Source organism: Rhopalosiphum maidis, chromosome 4 (assembly GCF_003676215.2).
Source record: "Rhopalosiphum maidis isolate BTI-1 chromosome 4, ASM367621v3, whole genome shotgun sequence".
NCBI classification, from domain to species: domain Eukaryota; kingdom Metazoa; phylum Arthropoda; class Insecta; order Hemiptera; family Aphididae; genus Rhopalosiphum; species Rhopalosiphum maidis.
Genome location: NC_040880.1, coordinates 325,402 through 344,118, shown reverse-complemented (window position 1 = coordinate 344,118; position 18,717 = coordinate 325,402). Strand labels below are relative to the sequence as shown.

The following is an 18,717-nucleotide window of genomic DNA, read 5'->3' as shown; positions in this document are numbered from 1 at the left end:
AATATTAATTTGCAGTTATTTATACTTCCTAAATATAAACCATAATTCATTCTTCTTAGTTAAAACGAAATATGAAATATGATTTTTGCAAAAAAAATATTAACAAACATAGAGAACGATAAAAGAAGATAAAGTACATTTTAGCTTACATCGAATTTATTCAGTCAATACTTATTTTACTTATTTTAGTTATAATATTTCTATGTGACTACGTATATTAATAAAAATACCTACCTTATAAATTAAATTGATTACTATTTTTCTTGAATGTTGAATATATAAACAGTGATATAAAAATCTGCTAAATCTGCTTTAATTTATTTTTATTAATTAACAACAATTGACCAGGTTTGTTATTTTTGATTGTTGTTAAGTATAATATTTATGATAAATATTGAGTATAATGAATCTAGTGATAATGTAATTGTTCAAGTAATTCGTCACTACACAGCAGTCAGCTGTCGCAGTATTAAGATTTAGAAGTTAGAAGCAATAAGCCACAATTCCAATGAGATCTCAACAAGATTTAAAGTGTGATACAAAGTAAAAATTATTTCATTATTATTAATAATTTTACCTTGATCGTGCATTATCTAACCTATCCATTAAAGTATATAAGATCAAAATTGAATAAAAAATCTACAAATGTATGGGCGACGAAATGCACGAGGACAGATGGTATCTATTATTATAAATTGTATTAATAAATTATACTTTAATCTTTATTCCACTTATTGTGTACTGTAATATCTTATATATTTAACTGTAGTTTGTAATATATAACGGATGTACGATGTACTAACTTATATATAAGTTATAACATAAAAAAACATATCTACGCGTAGTTTTGGAAAAAAAAATATAAACAATATGTGTAGCTTGTGTGTAGGTATACGGGCACACTAAAAATCTTAAATTAATATACCTAAACATATTCAAATCTACCAAAATCTATCTAAAATACTATGTATTATAATAATATATATAAATTATTTTTAAGTATTAAAATAAATTGTATTGAAACATATGTTAGCTCAGTATAAATCGTAGTAACGCCCTGATTAAATAGTATTAATTTATTTTTTTTTATATACTTATATAACATTTTAACTCAAATTATTTAAATAATACCACTAAGCTTATTATAATGTAATTTTCTATTGCAATAAAAACCAATATTATTAGTAAGCATATTTAACATTAAATGACCATATTAATTTACTTACATGTCTACATAATAACACCTACCTGAAAAATGAACATACAATTTTTCAAAAAATTGCTGAGTACGAAAATTCGAAAATTCTCCTTTCTTCGTGTTTGTCGAATCAGCTGAGTATGATTAATGAGATAGTTTACATTATTTAATATATTTCCTCTATTTTCACTGAAATTATAATATATATATATATATATATATATAATGTTTGATACCTATTGAAAATTATTTTAAAACGCTAACTATGTTTTGACGCCCTTATCCCTTTGTCCCTTTCTAACTCATTCCCTTTTCCCAACCTGTACCTGACTCATTAAACACTCTACACTGTCTGGCGGGTGATTTATGTATATTCCTGATTTTTATGTTTGTCCAAAATGTCTTACAATATAATAAATTAATAATATACATAAAAAAAAAAATGAAAGATATTAAAATTCTTTAGTATAGTTTTTGAGGTAACTTGATTTGTTACTTAAATAAAAACAATAGTTTTTAGTGGTTATATTTTTTAAATACTTATAAAATGGGATTCAATATTAATTGTAATTGTAAAATAAAATAAAAATATAATGGGACATATTATATAATAATATTATAAGTAAGTTCCAAAAATACAAATCTTTCAATACCCATAGTCAAATATGAAAGTTGACCGTTTAAAATCTTTTCAATTAATTCGAGTTGTAAATATACTGTTAACAATTTACAATGATTCGTTTCTAAGTTATTAATAAAAACATTTAAAGTGATTTATTTGATTTTATATTTTTATATTATTCTCTTATTATTCAAAACTTCATAAAAATGAATTCAATATTTTATATACGAGTATAGTTATCGCTGATTTTATAACTTGACACATTAATCGTTCGAAAAATAAAATTGACTACCAGACCATATTTAAACGATAAATCATTAATAAAACTATTAATTACGAGTTGAACAAAATAAATTTAGATAAATATGCATAACTCTTAAAAAATCCACTGAATATATAATTAAACATCTTTTTTGATTTTTTAAATGTATATTCAAAACAATATTATTTTTTAAATTAAAAAACCTCATGATTAATATTTATTCGACGGGTGACGGAGAAAAATGTTTGTTATGTCTGAGATAAAAAAAAAAAGAAAAAAGAAATGGGTTTTCTATATGCGGCTAAAGCTAAACCCGACAATTTCTCTGTCTACGTGACCTGGATAAGATGTGGCATTGTACTAGCTTGCGTATTATTGTAGTACAAGTATTATGTATATACGTAAATATATATTTTTGTATTATATATATATACTCACACACGTATAAATTTTGTTCGCTTTCCTTCAGAGAAAGAACGGCAGGAGACATGAAATAATCAGACCCTGGAAAAGTTCCATAAATCAACGCCAACTGGCCCCGGTAGTTGTCATCAATTACTCAACATAGAGGAAACAGCACCGTAACACTTTTTTATCATTAACAGTAAAGCGAAAAAATACGCGTAACTGAAAAGCATATACATAGATATATTGAATTGAATATCCGTTGGTCGAATAACCCTATCCTTTGCGATATCTTTGTTACTTTAAAATCGATAATTAGTTATGAAATAATAATAACAATAATAATAATAATAAATAATAATTTTCCACATTTAATCTACTTAAATTCATATTTACACGTCAGGTCTATAATTAATAATAATGTAGTCGTACAAAATGTCAGTTATAATAATATATAATTTACTCCATAAAATTATATAATTGAAACAATATAATTTAATATAAGTAATCAAATACAGTAAAATATTTTTATGTATTGAACTTAGCAGCGTAGCATTAATATTCATACAATAAATTATTCAAAATTATGAACAACTTATTCATAATTAAAAAAAAAAGATGCTATAGGTAGGTATTAATTTAATATTATTTTTTAAACCATTTCACAAAAATTTATAAAATTACACAGTAATATAAATCATGATAAATATAAATACAATTAAATTGACGACATTTTATCGAACAATATTCCATCAAGATGATGTGTTAAATATTATAACGTACATTGAAATTATTTATTATTTATGTAACAATATCAGTATTGAGTTTAAGCGATGAAAAAATTACTAATTTTTAAATAATACATTTTTGCTACGCTGCTCCATTTCAGCTTAGATTTTAAACATTGGAAATATCACAAAAATAAATAAATAAATAAATACAAGTTTAAATTAGACTTAAAAATATTTTATTCTTCAGACTTATTTTACCACCTTTCTACATGACTTAAACTTTCCAGGCTCTTAATTTCAATACTTTGGTAAACCACATCAACTATATTTTGCCTCCAATGTAACCTCTTTAGTGTGTCTCCTCTCATTCCAACCCAAACAGTACCACTCGCTAAAAGTACTAACAGCAACACAATACACACAAAAACTATCATACCTGGATGATTTGATTTTGCTACAACGTGTGAATTCTTAGGATCATCTTTCGCTCTTAATCGTGCAAACACTGCTGCCTGTTCTGTTGTAATTGTAGTAACTCGATAGGTCGAAATCGTAGTTATTATGGCACAGTATTCTGCATCAAACACTTGTTGAACATTTCCATTTTCTTGTCTACATTGCACACTTTCCACAGAGGATTTGAATTTTTTCAGCTGGTAGTTTCTAAGTCTCAACTCAGATTTACTGAACTTATAATGTTTATCTTCAGACGCGTAGATTTCACATAGCCAATCTTTAAGCCAAGATTCGATGCACTTGAGCTCGTTCAATATTAATGTTTTAATTTTAGGCATGTGATAAGGTAAACGTTTGGGAAGTGAAATCACATCACATTCCGTTAAGTCTAAATATTCAAGTTGAAACATAGATGATAATACAGCACTGTCGTTTAACAGAATTTTAGCAAGATGTTTGCTGTACGCCAATTGGATTCGATTCAAGTAACGTGTATCAGTAAATGGGAATGTTGGCGTCTCTGGTGCTATTAGCCTCTCCAACTTCAAGACTTTTAATTTTACTGGACCTGCTAACATTTCTCTTGTAATCATTTTAATTGGATTTTCAGATAAATCTAATGTATCAAGAAATAATAAAGACGCAAATGTAAGGTCCTGTATGTGTTGAATATTATTTTTCCGAACATTTAATATTTTTAATCCTTTGCAACCCTCAAAGTCTTCGACCCCCAAGTTCTGTATTCTATTACCTTCTAGATTTAATTTTTCTAAGCTTTCTGGTAAACTTTTCGGTACTGTTTTCAATAAATTATCACTCAAGTCCAATACAATCAGTAAATCGAGTCGACCAAATGCATCGTCTTCTACAATTTTAATGCGATTAGCACTAATGTTAAGCAAGCGAAGAAGTGGAAAACCATCTAGGTCACCACTATTCACTGTTTTTATCGCATTGCCACTCAAAATAAGTGAGCCTAATAGCGGAGCTGGCGTGACTGGAACTTCTGTAAGATTAGTGTGTGAAGCATCTAATGCTTGAAGTCTTGGACCCGAACCCAAAACAACGGGAGCTAATTCTGCATTTTTGGCAATGTTCAATTCAACTAGATTTTCAAAAGGCTGAAATACTGTTGTACGATCAAGATCATAGTTTTCAGAAACGTCGAGATAACGTAACGTAGTACTTGGTAACGTTTTTTCTGATATTCTTGTTAACGCGTTACCTCTTAAGTCTAACCATTGAAGATCCGGCATTCCAATAAATGTATTATTTTCTATCCATAAGATGAAATTATTCCCAAGATCTAAAACTTCCAAAGAAGATGCATTTACCATATCAGTTTTATTTAATGACCTAATGTAATTCCAACTTAGCGTAAGATTTCTAATGTCTGAACAAATTGAAAAATTGTATATCTTATTGAATGATAATATCATAGAATCAACGCTTACTATATTACTAATAGCAACGTGGCAAGGACTTCGAATGTTATTTCTGGACACGTCAAGCGTAGGTAACGTCATATTTTTATCGCTAAAAATAAAAATCCCGTTTAAGTTATTTTGCGATATGTCTAGCTTAGTCATACCGTTAGTGTGATTCAAGTCAACTTTGTATGGTATAACGTCACAGTAAACATCACGAGAGCCGTTTGTAGGCAACTCCAAAACACATTCTTTTTGGATTTTTGCAACGACGATTGATAGCAAAGAAACTACGATAGCGTTTAAAATCACTACCATTGTTCGTCCGCATTCACGACTTCACAGCCGCCATGATAAGTATTTTAATTTTCTTGATATTTCTATACCGCAAAAACACCCTTTGGTCGAAATCTTTTCATTTTATATATCTGTAAATATAAAATAATACTTTTAATTAAAAAAATGTTATTTTATGAATATTGCGTAATTAAATTACAATTGTTATGTACAATTTTAAATAATAAATGTATATAAATGTTAATATTATACTTTTATTACGTTAGCTGCGTAATACGCTCATTATATTATACAAGGATAATTATAATAGATTTCTGTTTTTATTTTTAAAATATTTTTTTCCCTTCAATACCTACTTACATAATTTTCGTTCTCAGTATGGGGTTGATTTGATTTGAACCTTTTGTATTTCGACGGTTATATTAGTTTATTACCAGCTCATATATATATATATATATACATTAATGAATATATTATATAATCTTTTATTTATTATAGCTATATAACAATGGCCAAAATAATAAACCCACATAACAACATTAACAACATGAATATCATTTAATTTTTATTTTCAAAGTCCTATACGTAAGCTCGGAAAAATCATTGAAACCTAGCGGTTTCTTCTATTGTTCTGTATCCACATCGTTATCATCGTAATAATAAAGAGTTACATATATTGGAACAAAGCATACAGTAAACCAACTTTTATACCGGATGTATAACAATGCGTAATTATTCATTTTTATCACTGGGCTTTACATTATATTTTAGTGTCCCTTAAAAACTATATAGCTCGTAATTTTGGTTAAGGGTAAGATTGTCAGCTTTTCATTTTTGAAAGTATACAATTGTATAAATATATAGTGTGGAGACATACGTTAACGGGAGTGGTAATATTTTATGCGTTAATTTTTTTTATTAACTTCAAGCTTAAACCTACCCCAATTTTATCGTTATAATAGCATTTTGGTAAATATTTAAGACACGTTCATTTAATAATATGAAATACAATATATAATTAACATTCTTGTGTAGTTATAATAATCATACTATACCTAGATATTATTTAGTATTTAATTTGAATTAAAATCTCGTGGCTCAATTTTGTTGTAAACTCGTTCTATCAGCGAAGGATAGATCATAATATGTACATTACTCGTATATTATAGTAAGTACCTATAGCCATATTTTTAAGCTACGGCATTTTCTGGCCATTTTAAAATTGTTTATGCTTAATTTAATCTCGATTACGATCACATTACATCAATTGAATTATAATTTTATCGTTGTGTATCAGTGTATTATGTAATTTAGACGCAGGTCGCAAAACCCCTACTCAGTTGGCGTATTAATATTCAAAACATAATATTATATTATCACGGCGACCATTATGTTGTATGGGACAACATTGGGTTTCAGGAATGACAGATTGCAGGAGAACTTTTCTTTTGCGCTTGAAAAGTTTTTGCATAACCGTCGCTCGAAGGGTGCCTTAGGGGTGACTGATGCGCGTGTTTTGGTGAAAATTTAAATTCAAAGTTTTGGTTGACTTTAAGTTACCGAAATACTTAGTCTCGTGATCCCGTCAACCCAACCTTCTAAAAATGTATAGGTACATCCTATGTATTCAGTTCCTATGTTAAGTCGCTCATAATCTAGTAATATTTATGAACAGAGCAACACTGAAAATGGTATGTCATACGACACCCACATGTACCTATGTCAACAAATACATATAATAGAGATAATTAAAACGATGAATAATCGTTAACACGCAGATAATATAGTTACTTATTACCTACTAAATTAACATTTTTATTAACATCTGTATATAAATATTTTTATCGGAAGTAATAATAGATAATTATTGCATAATTTACCGTTATAAAATATAATTTATGTAATTTACTTAAAATCAATTATTGAAAATTAAATATACTCTATTTTATTATGTATTTTGTATAATATCTGCAATGCACAGCCAGTAAGTATCAAATTATATGCAATAACCTTTCATAAACTGAACATTGAAAAATGTGTATGTATAATTTCATAATAAAGTCATCCATTTCGGGTATATTAAAGAATGAAATTAATACATAAATATACACTAATATTCATTAGTAATCTAAGAATTAAACATTACTTTACATGTGATTTTATTTGTTTTGTTTGCACAGTAAAATCTTGTTAAATTTAACGTATTAAGTTAATGTATCATCGTAGTTGGCCAACAACATTTTTTTTATCGCTTAAATAATTATTGCAAATTAACACTATTAAATTAAACCAATATTTATATAATTTAAAAATACATTATATTTTAAGAACTAAAAAACTATATTTTTTTAAAGGCATCATTATTTAGAAATTGAGAAATAAAAATGCAATAAATATAAAATATATATTAGCTTGAAAGTTTTCTCGTTTATTATACATTCTATATTAAGGCACCTAAAATAATATGGTATTATAAAACAATCAATCAATCTTACTACCATAAGTCATAATGAAATAAATACGTCATTCTTATTATTATCTGTCACTGGAATACTGGATGTTATTTTAATTTTTGTAACTATAATTTTCATTTGTTTAGTTTACGTTTGATAAATTAAGAACTTGTATATTATTATTGATCACTGCAGGGTTAAATATAACAGTGTAAATATATTCCTTATTTGCAATAATATGTGGTACATTATTTTAACAGTAGTGTACAGTTAATTAATATTTAAAAAAAATGTATTTTAATTTAAATAAATATTGATATTTTAATACTCGAACTTAAAAAGGATCGTTCATCAAACTGTTTATTTTGAATGAACTGAACGAGATATAATTGAGATTTATAGTATTAGGTATTATATACTTCTTTTTAATTTTTTTTACCCTCGTTGATGATACTTAAGACCATAATATATGGCACAGATGTATATGCATTTAAAAATACGATTAAACCAGAATTCAATTTCGCACCCGTCGGATGCAGACGTGCTATTCCAATACATTTTTATCCCATCGGTAACGCCACGCGAGTATACATTCCCATGCATTGCGTCAAGCTTAGCTTATAAGCCCTAGGATCGAGCGAGTTAGTACAAGAGAATGGGATGAAAATCAAGTAGGGGGAAACAAAGAAAAATTTCCCACCTAAAGTTGAAAAATGAATTTCGTATGCAAACTGAGTAAAGGCGAATAGGAAGCACGACTTGGTTCCGGAATCGGGAAGACTCATCTTGTTTGAATGAGACATGGCGAGGGGAGAACGCATCTAGAGCAAGACAAATAAAAAAGAGAGAAAATTCGTGTCCCTCTCATGGGAATGCAAAGCTTTGTTGAGTAAAGTAAAAAAAAATATACAAGGCGGAGGTATTACAAATCTGGTTATAAAGTTGGCCGAGTACGAAAATAATCCAATCAAGCATAAGTATGATCTTACGAGAGGATTGTACAATAATACATCATTTAAAAACAACAAAACCGTTTTAATAACATTTATTATATACGATTAACTTTTGATTAATTTCTCATTATACATTTTTAATATTTTTTTCATTTCTAATGCAAAAACTTTACTTTGCTGTATAAGTTTCATTGAATTAGTTTCAAATTATCATATTTTATTTCATGCTCTGTAAATATCAATATACCTACTACTTCATTGTATTATATGAATATAATATAAAAATTAAGTTACGATGAAAAAAATATAAATATATAATACATATGTGTATATTTATAAAATGTATATTTATTCACGCATTATTATTACTATATACGGTAGGTACATAATTATTTTTACAAGAAGCTATGATAGATAGATATAATATTATGGTTTTGGAAACAAAATAACGTCGGCAAATGCTAATTTTCAGTCACGATTTATTACCATAAGGAAATTTTGTCTTAATTGGTTTTTACTGCTTCACAAAATGTTCACTCGACCAAAAAGTTACAACACTACTCGTTCAGCGACCATGGTCCCTCAGTAATTATTCAAATGATGAAAATATGAATAACTTTATAACCAAAATTCACTCATCGCTAAAAGTTTCCACAGTTATTTCAACAATGTTTTCTGATGTTTTCAGCAAACATCTATGTACATTGCTAGTTACTATTTTAAGGATTCTCCAAAATGTATGATGTTCGAGTAAAAATAAAAATACGAAAAAAATAAAACAGGTAATTTAATTCATTTTAATATTACATTCAAAATCATTGAATTAGGCTGTTAGGGTTAAGGAAGTAATGCCAACAGCAGTCCTTCCTCCGGTCATCGATACCACCAAAAAAAAAAAAGGCTGTTAGGGTTAATAATTAAAATTCCGATTAGATAATCTTAGACACTTCTAGATTTGGTTTCAAAACCATTCACCATTTGATACAATTAATGATTCGGGTCAAAAGAAGGCCACATTACCACATTCATTGTGCCACTATTCGCGTCTCTGTCATTTATTTATAGAGGCCAAAGATACTTTGAATTAACATTGGAAAGATCTAACAGCCGTTATACCATTACCTCCATACATTTACGATCGTCGTTAATTATCAAGCGTTTCAATGTTTTAGCACAAACTGTAAAGTATATTTATTGAAAACTTCAAAGTCGATTTGCTTGAGAAATAACTTTAAAATCATTGTGACTTGTGAAGTTAATTATTTAGAACTATCCGGATATATTGAACTAAATGTATAAGAACAAAATTAAATAGTGCCAGCGTAGAATATTTAATTTATTGATAAATAAATATATTTATATCCATATTAAATTATTAATTTATTATTATGTTCAACTATTTATTGGTAGAATTTTTTATGAAACATTAAATCATTTTAATATTTTAAAAAAATACCACGACGTGTAATAATTTATTTTAAATATTATCCATTAGAATGCTGTCCAAATTAAAAAAAATTTCAAACTTAAACTTTTGAATAATTATTGAATTTGCTACAGTGGATATTTTAACTAATTTAACTAACATTTAACTAACATTTTTTATCACCTATTAGATGATATATTTAATTACTGGGCGACAATGATTTTTTGTATGTTTGAAATTATTATATTATAATTTATTTAATAATATTAATTCTTATGTTTAATGTTGTTATTTATTTATTTAGATATATATCATTTCGTTTTTGGTAATTTTAATCTAGAAGTACTTATTTAATAATTATTGAGAATGAAAAACCGTGTAACTGCGTTCACTATAGGTAGATACCTAGATAGTAGATACCCAATACGCAATAATGCAATACCCATAGAATAATAATGCAAGAAAGCAATTTATTCCATGCGACAATGTGACATGTTTCATCTAGTCTTCAGTCGTTCCGGAAAATATCTACAAATTAATTGTTTTCGATTTTATTTTAGTCATTGTTCCTACAAGCTATTAGCAAAATTGTATTTCACTTAAAACCTTTTAACAGTTTAAATCAGCACCAATAAGGGTCTCCATCCTACAGCCCGTCAACGTTTTTGAACCGGTCCGCTAATTTATGTTGTTAAAATAATAAAATAATATATTTGTTTCCATAGATTTTAATTTATTTAATTAGTTAAATAAAATTTATTTATACGTTTTTCATTTTATGTTATTCATTAGTGCTAAATCATTACACTCGTGAATCGTGATCGACGGGTTTTTCTAACTACACTGTAATATTATGTAAATAATATTGAATCTTATCTATTCTTCAATTTCATTACCCCCTTATTCCTTGAAAAATGTTGGCCCACGATAATAAAACAATAATTTCAGATTTGACCCGCCGTAAAAAAAAGGTTGGAGACCCTTGGTATGTAAAAATTAATTTATTATTCAACAACAATTTTAGTGATATAAAATTAAAAATAATTTTCAGTATATATTTTTTAAATGCTAAGACTATAATTATAACTAGTAAACTGCACTAATAATTAGTTAACTTTAAATAATAAGTCATTAATACAATTGTAATTAAATATATTTATTTGTTTAGTTTTTTTTTTTTTGAAAACTGAATTAAATAATTGTTGTTAACATAACTTATTTATTACAAAATGCTTTGGATATTGGTAAAATGAAATTTTGACAAATAATATTAACTATAAATAATCCATTGTAATTATTATGAATATTCATTATATAATAGATCTCATTCATGTTATTAATAACTAGATCAGCTGAACTTAAATTCTGTATGATGATAATAAAATAATAATAATATATTTTGCAAATAAAGTAAAATACAAAGATTTACAACTTCCATTGTGTTTATAGAAACCAAACTTGTGTTGGAGAGTTTTACTTGAATTTAGTTAATAACATTTTATAGTTGTATACAATTTGTTTGTAATACAAAATAATTTAAAAATATTAAAATTGATTTATAATAAAATAATTAATATTTAACGTACAATATTTATATAATTATGCTGCTAGATATATATTTTGGATCATTATATGATTATTTTTCAAATATATTCAACATGTAAATTGAACTTCAACTACTTACGTTATCTATATTGTAAAATGTATAAATTAGATAAAAGCTATACTATTATATTTTTATATGTGTTTAACTAAGGTTTTCCGACTTAATATTATATGTTACATATGAATATATTATAATTATCATTAGCAGGGATGTAAAAATAATTTCAAAAGCTTTTTTCAAAAATAATGTATAGATACCAATAGTATGATACTTTCTATTCTTTTTTTTTTATATAATTAAACACTATATCATTACTTGCTTTTTTATTACTGGGAATATTTTAGGATGTATTTGGATACGTAAGATACTCCCTTGCATCTCTGACTGTAACTAAGTGTACTACTTAAACATTGTTACAAGAACTGTAGATTTTAAAGCATTAAATCCGTATTGATTCATAACACTAATATACCACTTTAGCAGAACTAAACTATTATTATTATTTATTATAACGATAGAGTTCTCACCTTTTCGTATATACGACATTACCGACGCGCCGAAAAGTGTCGAATGACCATTGACGTTTTTCTCGGAGCATCATGCTAAGCGTGACCCTATTTTCCAGGCCGCGGTAGCCTGGAGCTTTTTACAAACGTCGGTGGGTGAAAAGGAAAACGCGTCAACCGAGTGAGCGTGCTCGGGGTAGTACGCACAAGAACGTGGTCCGGAGTCGACTGATCCGATATTAAATCCTACGGGTACAGCACTACAGCGTTCGTCCCTGGTATAGCATAGTATAATTTACTATATATATGTGAACGAGGTCCCGTTCACTGCCACTGGGTGCGCAGTGTAGCTGTTAGTTTACCCAGCGGTGATGGTTCCCTTAAGTATATACTATAAATTATATACACATGTGTGTATGTGTGTATAGAAGATTTTGTATAATTGCCTTTGGTAACAATCGGATTACTATCGAAATAAGAAACATTAAAAAATAATAATTTATGTACTTATTATGTACCACCTTACATTTGGAAATAATTTAACCAACTACTTTCTTAATTCGCAAATACCATACGTAATATATTATTTTAATTTATATTAAACATAGTTTGAATAACTTAAAATAACATTTCATTTTTAAAATATCTTACTTTTTGAAAATATAATAAGTAATAATTAGTTTTAAATAAATATTCTGCAGCTCTATAATATGTAATCGAAAGTATTAGATTGCATACAGGTACTTGCCGTATACTCGAATTATCATTTTAACAAAATTAGAAACTTAAAAATAATTGATCAAAATTAAATTATTTATAAATATTTATTATTCATATAAATTCACCCAACTATTTAAAAACTTTTCTAAAATAATCTAAATTGATCGAGTATATTATTATATATTATATACATATAAAAAATATGTATTTTATTTTCAAAATCTTAAATTAACCCTCATTACCTGTGCATTTTTAATGATTTAAATAAAATTGAATTTTTTGAAAATGTAGCTATAATACGTATATTATGAATAATTAATGATAAAAACATGTAAGTACAACATTTTCTAAGACGGTACATAATATATTATATACTCAATAAATTTAATTATAATCAATCACTCCGCGGCCACATAATATCAACGGTTTAATATATATATATATATATATATTTCCAAAGTGGAAACTAATGTTAGGGTACGTTGAATTCACATTTAATGCATTAAAATGTACATATAAATAATATGCATGTGTTTAAACCTATCAACATTTTTTTATATTATGACTATATATAAATATTTTTTTTTATTTACACCCTTCTTGATTTCTAACGCTTTAAAATAATATAATATAATATATATATATTTAATACATATATTAAATATATACATTAGGTATACGTATAAATATACATTTCCACACAACAATTTTACGCTTGATAATGGAATCTCTGTGTACACACCAAAAATGATGGTGGTTGACGGTGGAAAGTATACGTGCGTTTGTGTGTATAATATTCTATTTTTTCATCAGTGAATCGTTAACGAGATTTATTTATAAGTATATATATGTATACGTCAGATAAATAAATGCGATTATAACGTGTACAACCGATTAAATTTATGGAAAACTAAAAATGTTTTTTTTTGTTGTGATAAACGAAAAGATATCGAAATAATAATAATGTTTATACTATAAAATGTAAAATGTATGTATAGTATTATACACCTATACATATATATTAGGACAGAATCAATCTCTCGGGATGAGCAAAAAGTCCATAAACTTTTTTTTTAACAAAAAAATACTTTTACGGGACTGCAAGAGAGAATTATTTTATAACATTCGTTAACATAATATTATTATACCTGCAGCAACAGCATGTAATATTTAAGATTTTAACTTTCTTACTAGATTTTTATATAACTTTGCAAAATATTATTTGATTTAATGTATATAGGTATACAAAAATAAGAAATGTAGAACATAATAATAAAAAAAATTTAACATTTTTGGTTGGCAATAATTATTAGTTTATGGTAAATATTATAGATAGTTGTAGGTTATTTATAATAACATAAACATTATACGTGAATAAGTATTTTGCACATATGCGTTATAAAGGTGTACCTATAATATATTATTGGGGTGGGCGTGTTAAAATTTAGAATCAATACGAGTTATTGTATTCGAAAAATAATTTAAACAACAAAATACCAAAAATAGTTTATAGTTTGTATAATCGTTACAACAAAAATATATGAATGCATGTTAAAAAAAAAAATCTTGATCGTCGATTTTCAAGGGTTTTCAAAAAAAAAATGTATTATAGTAATTTATATCAGACTTAAAACCAGTAATACTTGTAAGTTAGTTTCTACACAGTTAAAAGTCGTTATAATCAAAATTATAATGTTGTATTTATATTACCTATATACCTTAATATCTAATTATATTTCAATATTCGATTAATAAAACTGATAAATGTCATAATACAGTTTGAACTTTTATTCTAAATTTTTCATTGCAGCTAACATATAATATATTATGAACCTACATAATAATAGTATAATGGGTCATTGAATTTCTAGTCCATTAAACACGTGCTTCCACGTGAATGCCCGCGCCATTACGTTTTCGCTCACAATAATAATTTTTGAATAATAACATTAATAATAATGACCATTAGTCATTACTGTTGAATATAATTATTATTCAATACAATTTACTAATAGAGTCGTAATTAAAAGACAATTGGAGTATTTGGTTTCAGGACGTCCAACACATTTTGACGTTTATAATAGCATACTTTGTTCAGTTCAGCAGCTTTACGTGTTGTAGATATAGTGTACACTCTAACCTGGTGTATAATGTATAATAATGTATAATATAATATATATATATATGTATAATTATTTAAGCACATTCACCCAACCAGACGACATATTCATGACTTGCAGACTGCAGTATCATAATATGATAGGGAACATAGTTCATAATGTTCATATTCATATAAGATATAATCACCGACAAAATAAATGCAAAACGAAATTAATAGTCTACATCAGTGCTTCTCAAGCTTTTTTATCATGCCCTCCTAAATTTAATGTAAAACTGTTAAAGCCCCTTAAATCAAAATTATTAATTATTTTTTCTTAATTATATACTAAAATTACAATTTCACGTCCCACCAGTAATATAGCCCCCCCCCCTCAGGCTGTACCTAAATTTTTTGTGTTATATATATTATGTGGTTGTAAAATAACCTATACAATATTATAATACAATTAGAACACATTTATTTAGTTTAAAACCCCTCATGAAATTAATTTCTAGTTACGGCCTTGGTCCCCAGATTGAGAAGAATTGGTCTATATAATGGTTAGTAATAAATTCTTTTTGGGTATAATTTTTTCCGTCTTCTGAGTAAAAATACAATTTTTTCCTCACATAAACTTGTTTTTTATAGTTTAAAGCGTCCTAATAAATTTGTATAATATTTCATGCTAACTAATTGCCAATAATTATTATTTTTAAAGTTATATTTTGATTGCGTGAAGATTAAATAATTAACATATTATTATATTGTAGTGTGATGGAGCCTGCATAGAAGCATATAACGAATCGTTAACTGTTGTACGGAAATAATATGTTTATCTATTTCAAATAATGTCGATTATCTTGCACTATTTTTAAATTTTCCAATTGAATATAAATTACTAATGTAGAAATGGTAATTATTATTAGTTATTACATATTTACAGTATCACTATATATTATATTATAATATATAACTTTATTTTGTATTACTATCTTGTATGGTTAATTTTCTGGTTTAGTACTATTTTTTCGACAGTTAATAATTAATCACAATAATATTATATTAATGTTTACTTCTGTATAGAAGTATTCAACTCTTTAATTTTAAATACTAAAATACTTAGTATCTACTTACTAAAGTTGGGTGTTAACAAGTTAAAAATTATTATTTTTCAAATTTTAATTAGTTAAGTAATTCATTGCAACAATTTAGTTATTTACATTAAATTAATAAAATAATAGATACTTTAAGTTGAAATGATGGTTATAAATATATTTTTGTCCATATTAATTTGAAAATTTTAGAACTAAATATATTGTTTGTTAATAAATAACGTATTACTTTATAATACTGCTGGTTAAGGTTTTGGTTGTGGTTGCAATAATAATATAACTAATGAATGGTAAAAATTAAAATTAAAACAAAGTATACCGATATAATTTGATCATGGATTATTAATTTATTTATCGTTAACAATATTAAGGATATTGAAAGTAATTGGCAAGAAGTATACGTAAAATATTATATAATTTTCGACGATCAGCATGCTTGGATGTCGACCTATATGCCGTGTCCGAAAACCCGTGCATTATGCAATGAATATTGGCTCAAGTCATAAAATAGTATATAATAGAACATTATTGTAATATATATATTATATTATTAAGAAAATAAGAACTATATAATGGTAAAATGATGATTATGAAGGCGATGACGGTGATGACGGCGCAACGAAACAAAATGACCGGTAAAGTAGAACTTTTAAAAGCTTCATTCATGCTGGTCGCTGGGGTGACACATGTATAGTTAACATGATACATGATTAATTGTATATATATATGTATTATGTAATGTATAATGTATATATACTTATACGGAGTCGTAAAGCCGTTCACTGTTTAGCATTGACTACGAACGACAAAAGACAAACAGCCAACGACGTATTGGTAAAAATAACCGGCTGTGTGACAAAAACAAAATGTAGAGAGGATAGAAAGTTCTAAAGCTCGTGAACCTTTGCACTTTCACGCGGATTGGTTTGAAAAATATAAATTTAAGAAAGGCAGCAATTAGAACAATAATTGTCTTTAGTTGTGTATTATCATTGGACATTGATCAAATATATTGTTTATTTATTTTAATCAATAGTATTATGATTTTTTTCTTTGGTTGTATTTAACTGAAATCCGAAAGGCTTCTTATTTGATATAGTATACCTACTTGAAATATATCAAGATATTTTTACAAAGATACAATAATTTATCATTGAAATCGAATTTTTCACGGTGACTCATTTAACACTTATACTGTACAACTTTGAAGTACCCACTTGGCAATTGCCTCCCTAAATTTTAAACATGTAATAAATAGTCAAAAATTTTATATTTATAATATAATAGTATCGTTATCAAAATTAATTTTAAAAATCTTTTCATTCAAATTGAAATGGACTTAAAATCCAATATCCATAAATAGTGTAATATAGTTAGGTACTTAAATAACTAATATTTATAATGCGTATATACTCGTATTTTCATATTTAATGTAAATCAATCAAGTTCATTTCTAAAATGATATTAACCATTGTTACTTGTTATAGTTATAAACTCATTAAATAATAAATATGAATAGTCTTGCAGTCAGGAGGAGTATAAGTCATCTAAAATTCAGTTCTTAATTACTAAATCATTAGAATTTTCATGTCCCTCAATGTCAAACTAGGTCTACTAATACGTTTTATGTCCAATTTCATAAAATTAATTATTTAATAAATGCTCCAATAGATATTATTATGAGGTTAGCCAATGATATCCAAATTGATTTATTTCATATTAACTCTATTGAATCTTTTTATAATTCTATTATTACTTATTACTAGATATTTTGAGTAAATTTATTATGTTTTATTATTATATTATACATTTTATGTTGAATTATCTTTTATTATTATTTTATAAAATTTCATATTATGCTAATTGTTTTATTATTTTTCATTAACTGTTTAATGTTAATTTTAATTTTTGTATTAAATTATCTGAAATATGTGATTTAAAATCATTTAAATCCTTATACAAATAGATCAACAGTTACATATAGTTAGGTGTGTATTACTAAATTATTTTATTTTTATCCATCAATTTCACAGAACCTCTTATGAGGACGCGAGTTAAAAGAAAGAAAGATGGTTTTGTTATTTTGATATTACGAAGACGTTCATTTAAAATTTAAACTAGTACAAAATAAAATCTAAATTTAAACAGATAATGGATATTATATATTATTGGTTATTGTAAAATGTTAAGTGGGTTATATCTATTAGTATATAAACATTATTAAAAAATAAAACAAATATAACGCTCAAATCACGATTTTGATATGATGAATACATTTAATGTAAATTACTTTTTATGATCAATAAGACAATAACTGGCAAATATTATAAATTTTAGGTATTTACTTATATTATAATGATTATACAGTTGAAATAACTGTATCTGCTGGTATTATATTATTATTATATACAATATAGGTATATTCGTGTAGATCTTTCTTTG

General features: G+C 26.0%; 1 protein-coding gene across 1 annotated transcript; it reads right to left on the bottom strand.

Annotated features, from left to right (window-relative positions):
• Positions 1–3,160: 3,160 nt before the first annotated feature.
• Positions 3,161–12,584, bottom strand: LOC113560904 (leucine-rich repeat-containing G-protein coupled receptor 4-like). The gene is made up of 2 exons (XM_026967028.1): positions 12,364–12,584; positions 3,161–5,529 (listed from the first exon to the last, which is right to left on the bottom strand). The coding sequence occupies exon 2, from the start codon at positions 5,417–5,419 to the stop codon at positions 3,473–3,475; it is 1,947 nt and encodes a 648-aa protein (XP_026822829.1). The 5' UTR covers positions 5,420–5,529; positions 12,364–12,584; the 3' UTR covers positions 3,161–3,472.
• Positions 12,585–18,717: the final 6,133 nt, after the last annotated feature.

Excerpts from the sequence above, each read along its gene's own strand:
- LOC113560904 (XM_026967028.1), bottom strand. The coding sequence starts at position 5,419 with ATGGTAGTGATTTTAAACGCTATCGTAGTTTCTTTGCTATCAATCGTC.